The sequence below is a fragment of the Pipistrellus hanaki genome, assembly GCF_964339955.1.
Source record: "Pipistrellus hanaki genome assembly, chromosome: 7".
NCBI classification, from domain to species: Eukaryota; Metazoa; Chordata; class Mammalia; order Chiroptera; family Vespertilionidae; genus Pipistrellus; species Pipistrellus hanaki.
The window spans coordinates 78124549-78141101 of NC_140509.1; the positions used below are offsets into that span (position 1 = coordinate 78124549).

Sequence of the window (16553 nt, forward strand, 5' to 3'; positions counted from 1 at the left end):
CTGACAATAATTAAAGAAATGCCCATGTACCTTCTCAGGCACTCTCTACATCAGAACACAGAGTTTTTCTAGATATTGACATCAGAGACACAGTTCTCCTGTGGGTTGTACCGGAAAGGGGATGTGTGGTGGAACACATCCACCCATATGGTCTGCTCAGCAATGGGTCATCCCGGGAGGTCTCTCGTTAACAACCTTCCATACAGAAGAATAGCATTGCCCGAAAGGTCAGCTCAGTAATAGTGTGTCTCCAGCGCTCAGCTCTCTACTGGCCTGGCCTAATCCAGAAAGATACTATTTTAGAGGGCGAGGGCAGTGGTCCGCAAACTCATTAGTCAACAGAGCAGCAAACCACAGCTCACAAGCCACATGTGGCTCGCAAGCCGCAGTTTGCTGACCACTGGGAAAACTCAGGTGCACTCCGACAGCTCGGGTGCCTGGGCACATCCCCAGGTTGGTTGCTTGAACCCCAACAAATCTCCTATTTATTTAACAAGTGCTATCAGTGTTTTTGTGTGTCTGTGACACGAGGAAAGTAAGGAAGTACTGCTTAGGGCTACTCTCATTTGTGAAGATGAGGCTCATTATCTACCCCTAAGAGACAGCTAAGTCCTGTAAGTGTAAGTGGGAAGTCCTACTGGTGTGAGGTGCTCGTCCCAAAGAGGGATGAAGTACTAGCTGTTTGGGTTCAGTGGTGGCTGTCAGAGCCTGCCCTCCCTCTCGCCACCGTTCCCAGTGCCAGGGGGACTGGTGAGTCAGAGCATGGGGGGCCAGCCAGCTCATCCCGCCTTCACTCCCAGCAGAGACTTTTCATCCTCAGCTCCCTGCGTGGCAAACCAGAAGGGAAAGCTCTGCGTCCCCATTTTCTAAAGACTCTACTCCCAATTTTATTTAGGGCATGGAAAATAAATTCCTTATTAGCTCCCCCCCCTACCCCCCACCCCCCGCCCCCGTGGTTGCTTATTTTAGAGCTTCTTCATATTTACGCATGGGAAGGAATTCTTCCGTTTCTCAGGCATTTTAGAATGCAATTCCAACCTGCCACCGTGAGTCTGTTTCACCTTGTGTCTGAGCCTCATCTCCCGTACACTTTAAAAAAATATATATATTTTATTGATTTTTTACAGAGAGGAAGGGAGAGAGTTAGAGAGTTAGAAACATCGATGAGAGAGAGTCATCAATCAGCTGCCTCTTGCACGCCCCCTACTGGGGATGTGCCTGCAACCAAGGTACATTGCCCTTGACTAGAATCGAACCTGGGACCCGTCAGTCTTCAGGCTGATGCTCTAGCCACTGAGCAAACCGGTTTTGGCTCCTGTTCACTATTAAGAATGGTGTTCCCTGGCTCTCTGTCTTCTCCATTCCCACGTCCTATCGGTTCTTTAGCCTGGAAGTAACTCTTGAAGAATGACATTGGCTGTAAGGTTCATTTTTTCCCCCCAGAGGAAATTGCATATCTGATGTGTTAATATGCAATATCAAGTGTTCTTAAAGTGTTCTCTCGAGAGGCAGAAGAGGATGTGGAAATTGTAGTCGGCTCTTGACAGCAGACCGCCCGCATTTCCCTGCTCTCCACAACTCTCAGGGGGCAGATGAAGAAGGGAGAGGAATCAAAACTCACATCAGCCTCCTCTGCCACCTGGTAGGCTCTCCGGAAAGGTATTTTTTTTTTTGAGAAAGGCCTGGAAACATAGTTGTTGAGGAAAGCCTGGAGTTATTCCCCAACATTAAAACATTCAGATCCTGTGTCTCCGATGATAAGAAATTAGGCCTTGATATTCTATTTTTGAAAATTCCCGAAGGACTTCCAAGTCAGAATGGGGACGCTATGAAGGACATTCAACATGATGAGAGATTTGCCCATTGCTTATCCCCAGGCATTCGGGTTTCACAGGATCTGCTCATTTGCTTTTTCTTCCGGAAGATCATCATCTCCTGCAGGATGTCAGAGTCTCGAAGGGTCACAGGGATGAATCACAAAAGTCATGGAAATAGTCTTTAACATTCGTATTTTAGAATTGTTAGTAAATCTTTTTTTCAGAAACTTGTTTTGTTATACGAGGGTGTTTATTTCATAATGAAAGTCAAGCTCCCAAACCCTCCACTGCTTTGCATCAATACTGCCAGAGGGTAATCCAGTTCAGCTCAGACAACCAGGAACCTGGCTCCTTTGAGCTCTTACCCCGGACTCTGTCACGTAGGGAAAATATTCAATTCAGTACCTTGGCAGGGCGGTACTAATTGGCCTTTAGCACGAAAGATGATCAGACATTATTATTTCTAAAATGTCACACTGTGCCGACAGCCAAGAGAACCTGGAAAGAATTTTTCAATAAGGGCATTTCATATCATGTTCAGGACAAACCCTTATTATTTCAGGTAATTTTTTTTGGCTGGAATTATTTTATTTGAAAATAAGTTTGATATTGACAGGATTCGGAACATGCTGCTACCCAGAACATGCGACCTTGCTCTCTTGAGTCTTTTATGCTGAAGGAATTTGAGAAAGCGTCAGAAGCAGGAAGGTCTTTCTCTCTGACCCTCTGCCTTCCTCTCCTCCTGAAGCAGGTCACGAGACCCTCCTGTGAGAAATGCTCTCCCTCCACCCGCAGGAGAGGAGCATTTTTAGCTCTGAGACGGAGGGAGGACAATCCAAATTAACAGGTCTTCCTATCGTTCCTCAGGCTGTTCCTTTCAGCTCATATACCCTTGTCCTATGACATTTCTCCACAACTGTCTGCTCTCTGTCTAATCTAGCATAAAAATTCTCAGGTTTCACCATCCTCCATTCTCCATTTCTTTATGAAGGCTCTCATGTCCCATAAAACTTATTAAATAAATATTAAATAAATGTGTGTGCTTTCCTCCTATTAATTCGTCTCTGTCAGTTTCATTTTCAGACCCAGCCAGGGACTCTAAGAGAATCAAGGAAAACTTTTTCTTCCCCCACAATATCAAGGGTTAGCTCATGTTTTATTAAACAAAAGCTTGGAATCCATTACCACCCGGCTCAAGATAAGTAAATTTCTGATTTTCATTTTTATTTATTTATTTATTTTGCCATCTAAGATTCTAGCTGAATAATTTATTTAAGAGACAGAGTTCATTCTCACTGTTGTCTTACTTCATATTTTCTACACAGAAATGTTTGCCTCATCCGTAAAGACTATTCACCTTTTGCCCAGACTTGGATAAATAGCCCTGGGTCTCTCCATCCAAAGTCACTCATTCACCTCCCTGTATGTATGTGAAGGACTGAATATTTTTTGTGATCATGCTATCTCCCCTGTCAGGTAAGTATAGGGCTGAGTATTTTTCAATATGCAATTTCTGATTAAAAAAAAAAAAAAAAAAAAGCTTCCTAGTGATTGTAAGGTTTTGTTTTTCAAAGATATGTAAGGTGGTATCCTAAATGCTGTCGAAATTCTACCTTAAAGAGCCAGAACTGCTGAAACCGGTTTGGCTCAGTGGTAGAGCATTGGTCTGCGGACTGAAAGGCCCCAGGTTCAATTCTAGTCAAGGGCATGTACATTGGTTGCAGGCACATCCCTGGTAGGGGGTGTGTAAGAGGCAGCTGGTCGATGTTTCTCTCTCATCGACTTTTCTAGCTCTCTATCCCTCTCTCCTCTCTGTAAAAAATCAGTTAAAAAAAAAAAAAAAGAGCCAGAACCTCCCTAATGAATTACTCTTTCTCCTTAATCTAATCAATCAGAGCCAGTTTCTGTTACTTCAGAAAATAAACACACCCAAATGCTTAATATTCTTTTCAGCCTTACATAATTTATACTATAGTGGAGAACATGGTAACAAAACAAATACAATAAGGTGTTACTTTAAATAGCGAGGAGTGTCCTGAAGAAACTAAACCAAGGTGATGGAAAAGAGTGAGATTGGGGGGAGGGGGAGTAAGTGGCCCTTTGTGGAGGGAGCATGGAGCGGCAACCTCAGTGGGAAGCACCCGAGCTGTGCTGATTGAGGGACAAGCACCACCCGCAGATGGACATCAGGCCTCAGGTGGGAATGAGTTGGCTTGTTGGGGAAAGAGTCAGGTGCCCATGTTGGGGGGTGCGTGAGGGCAGAGTGGAAAACACGCAGTTGTCAGCTTGGCAGCTCCAGGTCTTGGGTGTCTATTCTAACAGCCACGTGGAGAGTCTGTGCAGGGAGATGACAGGATGTAATTTACATTCTTACAAAGCTCTCAGAGTGTAGAGGATGGATTGTAGGGAGAGCACTTTGCTGGCAGTTTGCATAGCTCAGGACAGAGAGAGGGTCTGCGCTGACCGGGGTGGCAGAAGCAGCGGCGACAAGCAGTCAGAATCAGGTCAAGCCAGAGGATGAAGACCCCAGCTGGTGGGCTGGATGTGGGTTGCTGATGAAAAGAACAAAAGCAGAGAAGAATCTGGCATGTTGGGCCCAGTAACCAGGGAGGGGATGGTGCTATTAAGTGAGATGGGGAGGAGCATTTTAAATTTTTGTCTAATTTCTAGATTAGAGGAGAAACAGATTTGGGGGAATCATGAGTCTTGCCTTGGACACAAGAGGCCTGAGAGATGAGGGGAGTTGGAGCAGGCAGTGAAAGGTCTGGGCTGGGATGCGAACAGGAAGATGGTGTTTAAACCAGTGGGGGTGAGTGTGGATAAAAGGAGAAGCACACTGAGAGCATGATCATGGGAGCTCTAATGTTTAGAGTTGTGGAAGGAAAGAAGGACTCAATGGGGAAAGGTGTGTTTCAAGAAGGCAGGCTGTGCTAAATGCAGCTAAGAGGCTAAGCAGAACACAAGTAAAGAAATAACCATGGCTCAGCAGGGCTCAGTAGTTGAGTGCTGGCCTATGAAACAGGAGGTCACAGTTTGGTGTGTGGTCAGGGGTCAGGACACATGTCTGTGTGCAGGCCTGACTCCTAGTGAGGGGCATGCAGGAGGCAGCCAATCAGGGGTTCTCTCTCATTATCGATATTACTATTAATATCTCCCTCCCACTCTCCCTTCCTATCTGAAATCAATAATAATATATATTTTAAAAAAGAAACAACCACAGAATGTGGCACAGGTAAGATTCCTATGTGGGGAGGGTGCCCTGGGGGACCCGTGCTGCCTCAACAGGTGGGAATGGAGCGTGGTGCAGAAGTCCGGGACATTGCCTGAGACTACATCTTTCTATCTCCAGGGCAAATTACTATTTATTTCGAGGAATGTTTAATTTTTCTTTTTTTCTAATCTCCAGACCAGCTGCTGCTGTTGGTGCCGCACAAAGGAATCTGCCCGTCACCCACCCCCCACATCAAAGGGGAGCCATGAGTGTGGTTGGTTTCTCAGGCTAGCTGATTTACTCATTATAATTTAACCCAAGCTCTACTTGGACACAGAGCTTCTTCATTTCCCTCCCAGGTGCTTCCTATCACTGGATTCTTGCGGGTAGCTCCCCGAAGGATCCATCAACCTGATCCCTTTCTTGAGATACCATGAGATGCTGTGTACAATAGAATATACTGATGTCTTTGGAGTCAGGCACACCTGGTTTGGAATTTTGGCCTCGTCACTTTGTAGTTATGTAAACTTGGCCATTTTATAGAACCAATCTCTGACTCCATTAACTCATCAAAAAATAACCGGAGTACACTTGACAACCCCCCTCAAAGGGTTGTTCTGAGGATTAAATGAATCAGTCACCCAGTGCAGAGCACACAGTAGAATAAACGAGAGTGGTTGTAGCTGGAGCTACACAGACATCTATAACAGATCCAAAGGAAATGCCCTAAATCAGCGCCCTAAACATTTGGACCAGGAAGCTTCAAGATTGATGGCAAGCAAAGAATCTTTAGTAGAAGAGACCCTGAGGTCTGACGCTTACAGCTGAGTTTCAGCTGCCCTTTGAAGATCTTGCACTGAATATTGCTGTTCCACATTATCCCCCAAATGAAGGGAGAGTTTCAATTGTTAATACCAGAGGACCAGGGCTTGATTTTATAAAGGGAGCAGCTGGGTTTCTCCTGGAGATGCAAATGGAAAACAGGTTTGGGCAATTTCCTGGGCTTTCGTTTGTCCAGCTGAAAAGATCAGAAAATGGAAGTGAACCCTGAGCACAGTTCTAGTTGCATTCAGGACGGAAGAAGGTAGCCTAACTGCTTTGTTCTCCGGCTTCATCTCACTTGGAACAACACGAACCATGGCATGCTGGGCAAAAGCAAGGTCTTTGGCCTTGTTCTTAGTTGCGCTTGGGCTTCCCAGAGAAATTGTGAAGCCCGTGGAGCCCAGAGTTGACAGCTTTGATAGAGATTGACAGCAGGGATAAGATGTTCAAATGATGAACACAAGAGGAACACATCCATTTAAGGTGTAAATAGACATAGCTAGCTACTAGATCAAGTTGCAAAGGAGCAGAGGTAGAGGGACTTTCAAATTTCCTTCCCTGGAGAAAATCATCACCTAGCATATGTAACTGAAATAGGACTCAATCTATTGTATAAGCAAATGGCTGAAAGGTGGCCTCAAGTTCCGAAGTGCAAGTAGGTTTGGGAATCCCCTGTGGTGAGTCCCAATAGGGGCATCATCAATAATAACTATGAGATAATTGCAGTTACTCAAGATTCTCTTCCTACATCTTGACTTTGCCTCCATTTGGGCACATGGCTGGCACCTTTTTTTTTTTTTTTTTTTTTTTTTAATCACATTGGCGGAACATGTGAGCTGCATTAAATATCAGAAATCCTGGCCACAAATGTCCACTTGTTAAAGAAGATCAGTCAAGCCCAAACCCTCAGCTGGTACAACATTTCCATTTGGTTTGATTTGGAGGCCTAACTTTATTGCCTTAGTTTTCAGTTTCTTTTCTAAAATTAATAATTTTACTTACTTTTCTGTCCTTCTAAGGACAGAAAAATAATGTTCAGTTCATTGTAACAAGGGTTACAGAGAATTATTTACTATAAATTATCTTCACACTATTCTACTTGATCATGATTTCCTTCCAAGGATTTTTTTTTTGGATGAATGAAAAAATAGTGCAACATTTTTTCCTGAAACCTCAGAAGTAAAAATACAAGAGAAAGAGAAGTGAAAGTAGACAACTACCCCCGTGAAGAAAATGGATTTATTCTGCAGAATGGATGGCATGAACCAAACCCACCAGCAGCATAACATTTCACGATGTTTTGCTAATATGGAAATCTTGACGTATAGTGTTGACAGATAAGGACATTAGAAAAAATAATAATCAAAAAAATTTTAGAACCATAATTTGACTTTTAAGTCATTGCTATTTAGGACCCAGGTTGCTTTCGTTGCATGATCATGCAATGTGATATTGAAAATCTAATTCTATTTTCTAAAACAAATATGCATACAGCCGAGAGACAGCATCTGAGATATGATCATTCATGCGCAGTGGAGTTTTCTCCTTTTCTTAAATGGCTTTACAGACAAAAGCTCAAATGTAGTTAAATTCTAAAGCAAAGAAAACCATTTCCCTGAAATGCTCAAAGAAACCATCCACCACAAATGAACCAGTGAAGTAGAAACTCCAGGCAGAGAAGATGCAGCAAATGGGGAAGGCTGCCGTGAAGCTGGGTGAGTCGCCTCAGGAGGGAGAGACAGAAATAACGTGACGCCAGAAAGCCGATGCTAGTGCATCCTCATTGGAAACAGGCAGGAATTTTGCTGCACTCTGAAGATGTTCTACTTTATCACAATAATGCAAATAACAAAATCGCTTAGTACATAAAGTCTATTTCGTTACACTGTCAGGAATCAAGAAAAAAAGATTGAATTACAAACAGAATTAATATATTCAATCAAACAATAAAGAATCAGAAGAGCACATCCACTGAAAAAGACCCCCACTAATCCAGCAGCGGGCGGGGGGGGGGGGGGGCAGAACCCTGGAATGATCAGCAGCATTCATTCCTCAGGAAAAGCAGGGGCACGTTTTGCTTTTAAAATTTCAGCGTCAATATCACCTCTTGCTTGATGACTTCCCCCCACCCCCCAAACACACACACATCCTTGCATCACAAGGGCCACTTGACTGAGTGGTTCATGTTGTCCCAATAGTCAGGAGGAACACAGAAGCTCCGTCACCTCTAAGTCATGTCTGGCCTTCATTCCATGGCAGGTGACTTGTTTCCCACAGACAGCAGCCTCACAGGGATGCTGACCTGCCACCGGTCATTGGAGAATATAGGAGTGACAGCTAGTGGGCATCTGGAGGTAGGACATCTTCCCAAGCAAACAGGGAATTCTCAGTCCCTGGGCAAGCAGCTACAGATGGGTCATTGCAACTTTTAGTAGATTATCTGGATCTAGGAGTCTCATGGGCAATGCTGGTCCCAAGATCCCTCTTACACTTGTGTGTTGAATAAGAGGAGCAGAGGGACATTTCCTGTTGGACTCAATCCAGAAAGGCAAAGGCAGTTCCTTGGATACATACCAGGTGCTTCCCCTTTCTTTTCTCTGGAATTCCACGTTCAAAGGAGGTTGGAAATTGGGATCCTCCTAAGGACCACTTCACCAAGCCGCCGCCTACCAAGCTGCCCAGCCCCTTAAATGGGAAGGATGTGCACCAGCTCTCTGACTGGTTTCCAGCGACCACAGAGCAGCTTCTTTAACGGGGGAATCACACGCTGTGCGTTCCACTTGCGAACTTTGTCAGGGGTGAACAAAGCTATAGCTTCTCCGGGCAAAACGTATTGCCTTCAACCAAACATCTCCCCACTTACATGTCATAAAACGACTTCAGATTGTGAATGAAGTGATCTCCAATGTTCCCCACAGCTCTCCAGTTCTGTGTCTAAGGTTATGACGGAAATGAAAATGAGCTTCATTATTGTTTGGAAGCCATGATTATAAATTGACAAGCGAATGCCTACGGAAGCCTCAGTTTTCAATGCTGACACCAAACTCCATGTGAAGTTGTCTTCTCCTGACAAATTTCCTTTTAATTAAAACGCAGCCTGGTGGGCAGAGTCATGGGGCACATAAAGAGGTTATGTGATTCACTCAACCATTCATATGCATGTGTGACCTAGTTAGCTTTTAAAATCCTATTTAATGCCAAAAACTACATTAGAGAATTCAAACAAAAGCTCACAGGGAATCCCATAATGAGACTGTTTTGATTATTCCCGTGATTAGCCGCTTTCCTCTCTCTTTAGTAATTTCATTTAGTAAAGTAGTCATTTTAAGAACAAGTAGATTTTCGTTATTGCTTTTCTAGTTTGCTGTGAAATTGGCAGGTGGCCAGTCATCTATAAAACTGCAGTTACTATTACTTAAAATTTGTCAAACCTCTTCAGGTAGCATGGAAAGAATCCCCCCATCCATGAAGACAAGGCCAAGAAAGGCAGGAATAAGACCCAGCGCAGCACAAACCTGGGTATCACCCCATGTTTCAACCTTTTAGCCCCAAATCCCAGAAATGGCACCAGTGGGCAGTGTTAGGGGAAAAGGTAGTGCAGAATTGCAGGATGGTTTTCACAAGGCATCTGCTCTCCGAACTTTTGGAATCTACTTCTTCCTCCCACGAGAAATATACATTCATTCATAAATGCATTTATTTGTTATTCAGCATTTCTTGAAAAGTATGTGTTGACTTCTTATGTAATTTACTTCTAAGTAATTCAACCAGTAATGCCTCCTTTATTTTAGTTTCTCTGTTGCTCTTACTTTTTTACACATTTAGCAATGAAACAATGGTGAAGATGTTCAAGAAACTATCATTGGAATTCTGTTCACTTTTCTACCACTCCTGGCTACAGATGTTTCCAAGGAGAAGGCCTGAGCAGCATGATAGAAACCCGGGTGGGCCTGCCATCCACGAATAAGATCCAGTAACAAGAGCTTCACCACCTTGGATAGATAGATGGCCCTCTTCACCCAGTTGTTTTACCACAGACAGCGACATCTAGTGGCAGGAAGACATGGCTTCCATTGTGCTACCAATTTCCCATGGCGAGGGGAGGTGCAGGAGTCATCTTTTAAAGGCAGGGTAACCACACTTCCAGGTTTGCCTGTGATTGCCCGGATCTATATCTATTGTCCAGACATAATTATGAGTAATGCCTGCTTTTAATCTACTATCAATAGTAAAAGTGTAAAGAGATTGGATAAGGATTACACAGCTCACCTAATGTTCCACCATAGCTCTCCTACCTATTAGGTGACTTAACACATTTTTAGTCAGTGCTAAAGTGCGGCAATAAGTTCAGGAAGAACATTCCCCATTTTGTAAAATAATATTTAACTGTCCTGAAATTATCCTCCGAGCATTATGGGATAACTCCCAGCTCTAATGCTGGACCCAGTGAACAGACTGGTTTTCATGCTTTTATAGGTTTAGTCTTATTCACACCAAGCCTTTGTCTATCCAGATGAAAGCCCCTAATTTTAGTCTATTCCCAGAATCTCCCCCCTCTGATCATTAGTTTTCCTTGTTAATCAGGCTTCAGTGGTGTTTGGAGGCAACTTGTCCGCTGTCTGAAAAGTAGCCCACAGTGGCCAGTCAGGCGCTCATGAAAGGCCAGCTGGTAGGTGTGGGCTTCCCAGCTGTATTCTATCTTTCTGAATTAAACACTTTGGTTGACGCAGAGAATAAAGGGCAGAGACACTGTCTAGGTGGCCCATAGTGAGCCCTCTATCTATGCTTGCAAAAGAAAAGAGACAAAAAGCACAAGGAAATCAAAGAAAAATAGCAGAAAGGAAAAAGCAAGACCAGTGTGCATAATTAGAAAGCAATTTAGTAAATTCAGAAGCACAATTCACAAGTAAAAAGAACCTTTTTTTTTTTTTTTTTTTTTTTTAATATCCCAGGGCCAACCAGAATGGCCAAACATATTGAGGGTTGGTAAAAAATCCAAGCGTGCATTGAAGGGAAACCAATGATTTCTTCCTTTCCAAGAACAGGATTTTACAGAAAAGGTACCTGAGAGTAGGAGGAGGAAAAAGGGACCATTTTGTAATGGAATACCCTCCCACGTGGTGTGTCTGATTCAGAAGTCAGAGTACATTAAAAACAAGATGTATGAGTGCCTTCGTGTGCACGGTATTTTTTCTCGGTGCTGAAGATGGATACGCTGGATCTGATGTCGGTTCCTGTTATTTCAGACATTACCGTTTGCTTTCCTATGGAGCATCAAGGCAACATAATGAATTACAACTTTCCTGCTGAATTTTGCTTGTTTCTCCTTTTCTTTCACAAATCATTCCCGTGCTGCCTTGTCTTACCTCTGCCAGAGCTTCCAAGCATTTAGGAAACCCAGTTCTTTCTCTTAAGAAAACGATAATTCACTGGGAAACAGAATACACAGGACTTACACATTCATTATGTGTACCAGTTGGACCCCAATCAGTTAGGATTGCTGGGTATTTGAACACAGACTGGGTGGAAGTTCAACTGCATTTCGTCTTTGATCCGAGAGTTTACTATAAAAACAAAAAGCAAGAATTTAGAGAAACAGTTACATTTTTCAAGGAAAAAAAATTTTTAACCTGTGAGTCACATGTTTTCAAGCAAATTACTTCCATGAAGTACATACTGTTCTAACTATTTATAAAAGCAGATCACGATGGATCTCAAGAACACTTTTATAAAGGATCCATGTGCTGCTGTTCCTTTTGTCCTGAACAATGAATGTGATTCTTTAAAAAAAAAATATTTTAAATGTGGAACGTGGACACACAGTCTTTTGGGCTCACCTAATTTTTGAAGTCTCATTGTGAACAAGAAGAGCAAGAACATGAACTTGATATACAATCACCTCTAAGTGCTTAAGGGGTCGCTGGGCAATGCCACTTGGTGGGGGAGGGGTGATGTTAGCCTGTGAGTCCTGAGCGGGAAGCCCAGCAGTCCTGCTGTATCGATGTCCTGCTCCCCCTTTCAGCCTGGCATTGTGCCCAGGGCAGCACGCACAGAATGTTCCCATTGATGAGAAACTGTTTCTTGGGGGTAAACGGTATTGTCCTACGTGCGTTTTAAATGTGGGCCTGGAGGCTGCACCCCTAGAGCCTTCGTAAGCATCCAGAGAAGTAATTAATTTTGCAAATCACAAACATGTTTGATTTGGCTCTTTGAATGTACGGTTCTGAGAACAACTGTGCCCTTCCTAATTTGGAAGTATTTTCTTTCTGGTTTTTATTTTGACATGTTCCCCGATATCAACTCCCGTGCTATTTCTGGCCTCCCATGGGAGCCGCTTCCAGGGTCGTCATAGTGCAGACAAACACTCAAGAAAACCAAGAGCTCGGAGCTTTCATAAAGCATTTACTTTTATTTCAAAACATTATACAGGCATTACATGGCCACAGCCAGTCCGTGAGGGAGCATGCAAATATCAAAAATGGAGAGTTTGCTCAACTTATAGGTGTAAATTTCTTTCTTTCTTTCTTTTTTTTTTTTTCTTTTGGTTCATATTTTCCATTTGCAGTGTCTGGGTTAGTGTGCTTTGTTAATGTGGCTTGACAATAGAATCCTACCCATGGGGTAAAATCTGTACTGGTAGCTAGCTGGGGACTCCTACGTGGTTATAAATCATAACAAACGCAAAACAAACAATACCACACGCTTCTCAAAAGGTTAATAGCACACGTTAGCAATATCTAAACTAAACATGGAGACGTTGTCATGGGACACAGTGGTGCCGAGTTTTCCATTGCTTGGTCTACCTGGTTGTGAATTTCAGAGTCTGAAGAGGTGAGAAGACATGACCAAGGCAAGCTCCGTGCCCAGGGCAAGTTTTCATTGAGGCAGTGAGAACCTCCACTCATCTCTAGGTGGGGTTCAGAAAAGCTGTGGTTCGCTTGTCCAATCCAATTCTATACAACTTGCTAGTCTCATTCACGGAGGAGGGTGGGGTGACGCATTGAAAAGCTGAACTTGTTGCTGGTGTCTACTGAGGTTATGACATTTCAGAAATGAAAATAGCTAGAGTTAATGTCCTACACCCATTTCCCATCCCACTCCCAAAGGATAGATGTTTTTATACAGAAAAGAAAGTGTTTTTCCTGCTATCTTTTTTTTTTTTGTTCCCAAGAGTTGATGGGAACTCCGGATCTCAGACAATTCAGTGTTATCAGCCTTTCTAAATGGAGACAAACCAACACCGTGAGGGGCATGAAAGTCTTGTGGATAAGGACACTGGATGATAAAGCATATACAGTGAATTCTCCTTAACATTCACACTTGGTTTTCCTACAGTGGAGTCAATTGAAATATCCTAGAAAATATTTCAGATGGCAACTTCCAGCCATCCACTGATTGCCAACCTCTGTGAAATTGAAATTTTAAAAAAGATTCCCAGTCCTCTGAGTCGATTAGGAAAACCTTTAGCCGCTTATTTCTCCTAAGATTTTACTAAGCATCTACAAATTAGTATCTCACACACACACACAAAGAAAAATGAATTTAAAAAGGCTAAAACATTTGGCTTAAAATAAATACTAAAAATGCAATAAATCAAGCAAATTATGCAAACCAAAGGAATGTAAACACAAAAAGAAAACCACAGTCTTTAAAGGTCTTCAGGTCTGAATGGATGAAATATTGAGAGAAAGGTATTTAATTGGTTTTAAAGGTAGCAGAAAGCAGACATTGGCAAAGTTGTTTTGACTTGACGTAGCTTTCACATTGTGTGTGTGTGTGTTGTCCCTCCTCCCCGCCCCCCCCCCTCCCCGAGAAAATAAAACATGTTTCTAAAGGGGCTGAACACAGATGAGCTTACAATCTGCATATCAGAAAAGGTACTTTTTATTCTCCATTTGCAAGGGCTGGACTACCCACGCCCAGAGGAGAAGGCAGGCAGAGGGGCCATGTGACTGCTGATTGACAGCATGGAGTGCTTTTGCCTTCCTAAGGAGGCCTCGCTCAGGCTACATGGGAATCCCGACTAAGCTGCAATCTGCCCTTCTGTCGTACAGAGACCCCTCTGGTGTTTTGCTTTACTTGCTTAAGATTCATTTATTTTACTTGCCCAAAGCTTTATAAGCATTTACTTTTCCTTTACCAACCCTGTCACTTTATCGAGGAATTTCTGAATGATAGTGAAGCCAGCCAGACGTAAAGACCATTTCCCATGCTGACACATAGGATCTATCTCTAAATCACAGAGATGTGCCGGTGGTTCTTATTTCCTGTGTGTGGAAAAGGGCTATTTTAAGGGCCCTTTTAACAGAATTAGAGGAGTGACATATCCCTCAGAGCCTTATCTGGACCTTGTCATATTCTCTGTCTCCGTAAGAATGCTGTGTCGATATATTCTGCTCATGAATGGATGCCAAATACGACCAACATGCCAGACTTTCTCATCGTTGACATCTCTACCACCACAAAGTGGCCAGATGAGTCGAGCTTGGTCAGAGAATGCTTCACATCAGCACCTTGACTTTGTCTGGAGGCCACCATAAAGGTAGCTGCATGCCTGTGTATTTCAGAAGGAGTGTCACCCAATTAAAAGGCTTTTGCCAACACCTTGGTTAATTTCCATATCACTAAAGATAATCTGGGGAGGAGGCGGGGAGGGGGGGTGGGGGAGTGGGGGGGGGGGAGAAAAGCAAATCTATTTTTTTGAAGAGAGGATATAGGAAGAAGCAGCAGGATTTTAAAAAACAAATATTCCCCTAAACATATATTACTCCCGGTTTTTCCCATAAGCCACAGAAATGAAACATTCCTTATCCCGATACTTCAGAGACTTGATTGGCATCGTCTAAGGTGGCACAACAGAAAGACGATGACCGGGAATAATCAGAGATCAAAATAGAAAAAGGCGATATCTATTCCTAGAATAGAGAAGTATATGGTCAGTAGCTCCTCCCCACAAGGGTCACAGCAAGAAATACGTATTGAGCAGAACAATCCAAAGGGAACAGGGGAAGCCGTGAGCCACCAGGTCTGCAGGACAGGGACACTGCTCAGGGCGGGGCTCCTGTGGCCGGCAGCACTCATAGACTGTGCACACACCATGAAGTATGATTCTTAAAAAGTGGCTTGCTCTAAAAAAGTGAGATTTATGTAAACTACATGTGAGTGGTCTGGCAATAGGTTCCCTCAAGAGTACAAAACATCCTCCTGAAACTAGGTGTCGTAAGAGCAACGATACTAATCCGAGTGATAACAATAACAGTTGCTTTTGATTCAAAAATGTTCACAGTACTGGAATGCAGGGGCGGTGTGGCCAGGATACACACAAGCGGGGCATCTTTCCAAGTCAGGTGGGTCAGAGCCTGTCTCCAGTGATGCTTGCTAGCTTGTGCCTTTGATGTTTAGGCTTTTGGATTTGCTACCTTGCAGTCCACCCGTGTAAACTGCTCCTAATAAATACCTTTCTCTATGTACAATACAGAGATGATGGGCGAACACGTGGCCACTGAGTCGTGCTCAGTGGGCGGGGGGCGGGCCTCAGCCTAGGCCACACGGACGTGGGGCTCCTCTTCGGTCTCCTGGCCCAGGCTGGTGTAGGTGACCGACGGCTCCACCTGAGCTGTGGCCGGTAAGTCCACGACGGGTCCCGAAGGGTTGCGGAACTGCTTGTACACCCGCGGGTCCTGGGCTACGTACGTGGAGGTGGAGGAGTAGAGCACCAGCCCGATGAGGATGGTGAAGAAGGACAGGAGGTAAAGTCCTGAAAACTAAGAAACACCAAAGCAAGTTAACGGGCATTCAGAGGGGAGCCATTAAAGAAGCACAAGGAGACCAGGGTGGATCCGCTCCCTCTTAGACCAGGTGCTTGATGAGCTGGCCAGTGCTCTTGATGGAGGTTAATTTGCTCTCCCTAAACTTCCTGGTCTTATTGAGTCTCTTTATAAGTATATTTTTTTCTTGACTCTGTGGCTAACACAGAGGCACACTTAGCTAACTGTGCCTAAAATGCCAGTGGGTACCGGATGTAGGAGAGCTAGGAAGCACAAATTAAAATACATCAAGTTAAAAGCCAAAAATCTCCAATATCTCTGTACACAGAGTGGGCTATCGTTGGCTTCATTAAACCTAGCAGAAACATAGATATTCCATTTGATGTTGTAATGAAGCCATGAACACTAGACCCTTCCCTGACCCAGCTGCATGGGCACTCCCATTTCCCCTAATCCAGTTCACACTCTATTTGTGTTCTGGGCAGGAGCTGTTATTTGACTATCTTTGCATTAGATTATCAGTAGGTGCAGAAAAACAAACAAACAAACAAACAAACAAAAATACACTATAGTGTTCCATTCTTGAACCCCTAACCTTAAAACAAAACCAATCGGGGTTGTATCTATAGAATTTTGCTTCCTAAATTTTTTGCTTGACAGTTGTTAGAGTTTTGTAAGAAAAAAAAAATCAACAACAGAATAATGGTTTATACAAGAGCCCAAGAATTTACATATGTGCTAAAAACTACCACTTCTGAACCTTCCTGAGTAGTTATACGGGAAGTAGTTACTTGAGTAATTACTGGGGAAGAGTGAGGTGACACTATATGCTGCCATTTCTGTAGTTTCTTTCATTCATTCACTGTGTTCAACAAATAGTTTCTTCTCTATAGCAAACGTTGAACTTTTTACTGGGAAAAAGAAATGGAAACATAT

The 16553-nt window shown here is 43.4% G+C and overlaps 1 protein-coding gene across 1 annotated transcript in view; it reads right to left on the reverse strand.

The window, feature by feature from the left end:
* Window positions 1-12232: 12232 nt before the first annotated feature.
* SLC35F1 (solute carrier family 35 member F1) overlaps window positions 12233-16553 on the reverse strand; it is a 261374-nt gene continuing 257053 nt past the window's right edge. Inside the window, exon 8 of the mRNA XM_084889941.1 lies at window positions 12233-15614. Coding sequence (XP_084746067.1) covers window positions 15390-15614 — 225 coding nt within the window. The 3' untranslated portion in view covers window positions 12233-15389. The remainder of the gene's footprint in view (window positions 15615-16553) is intronic.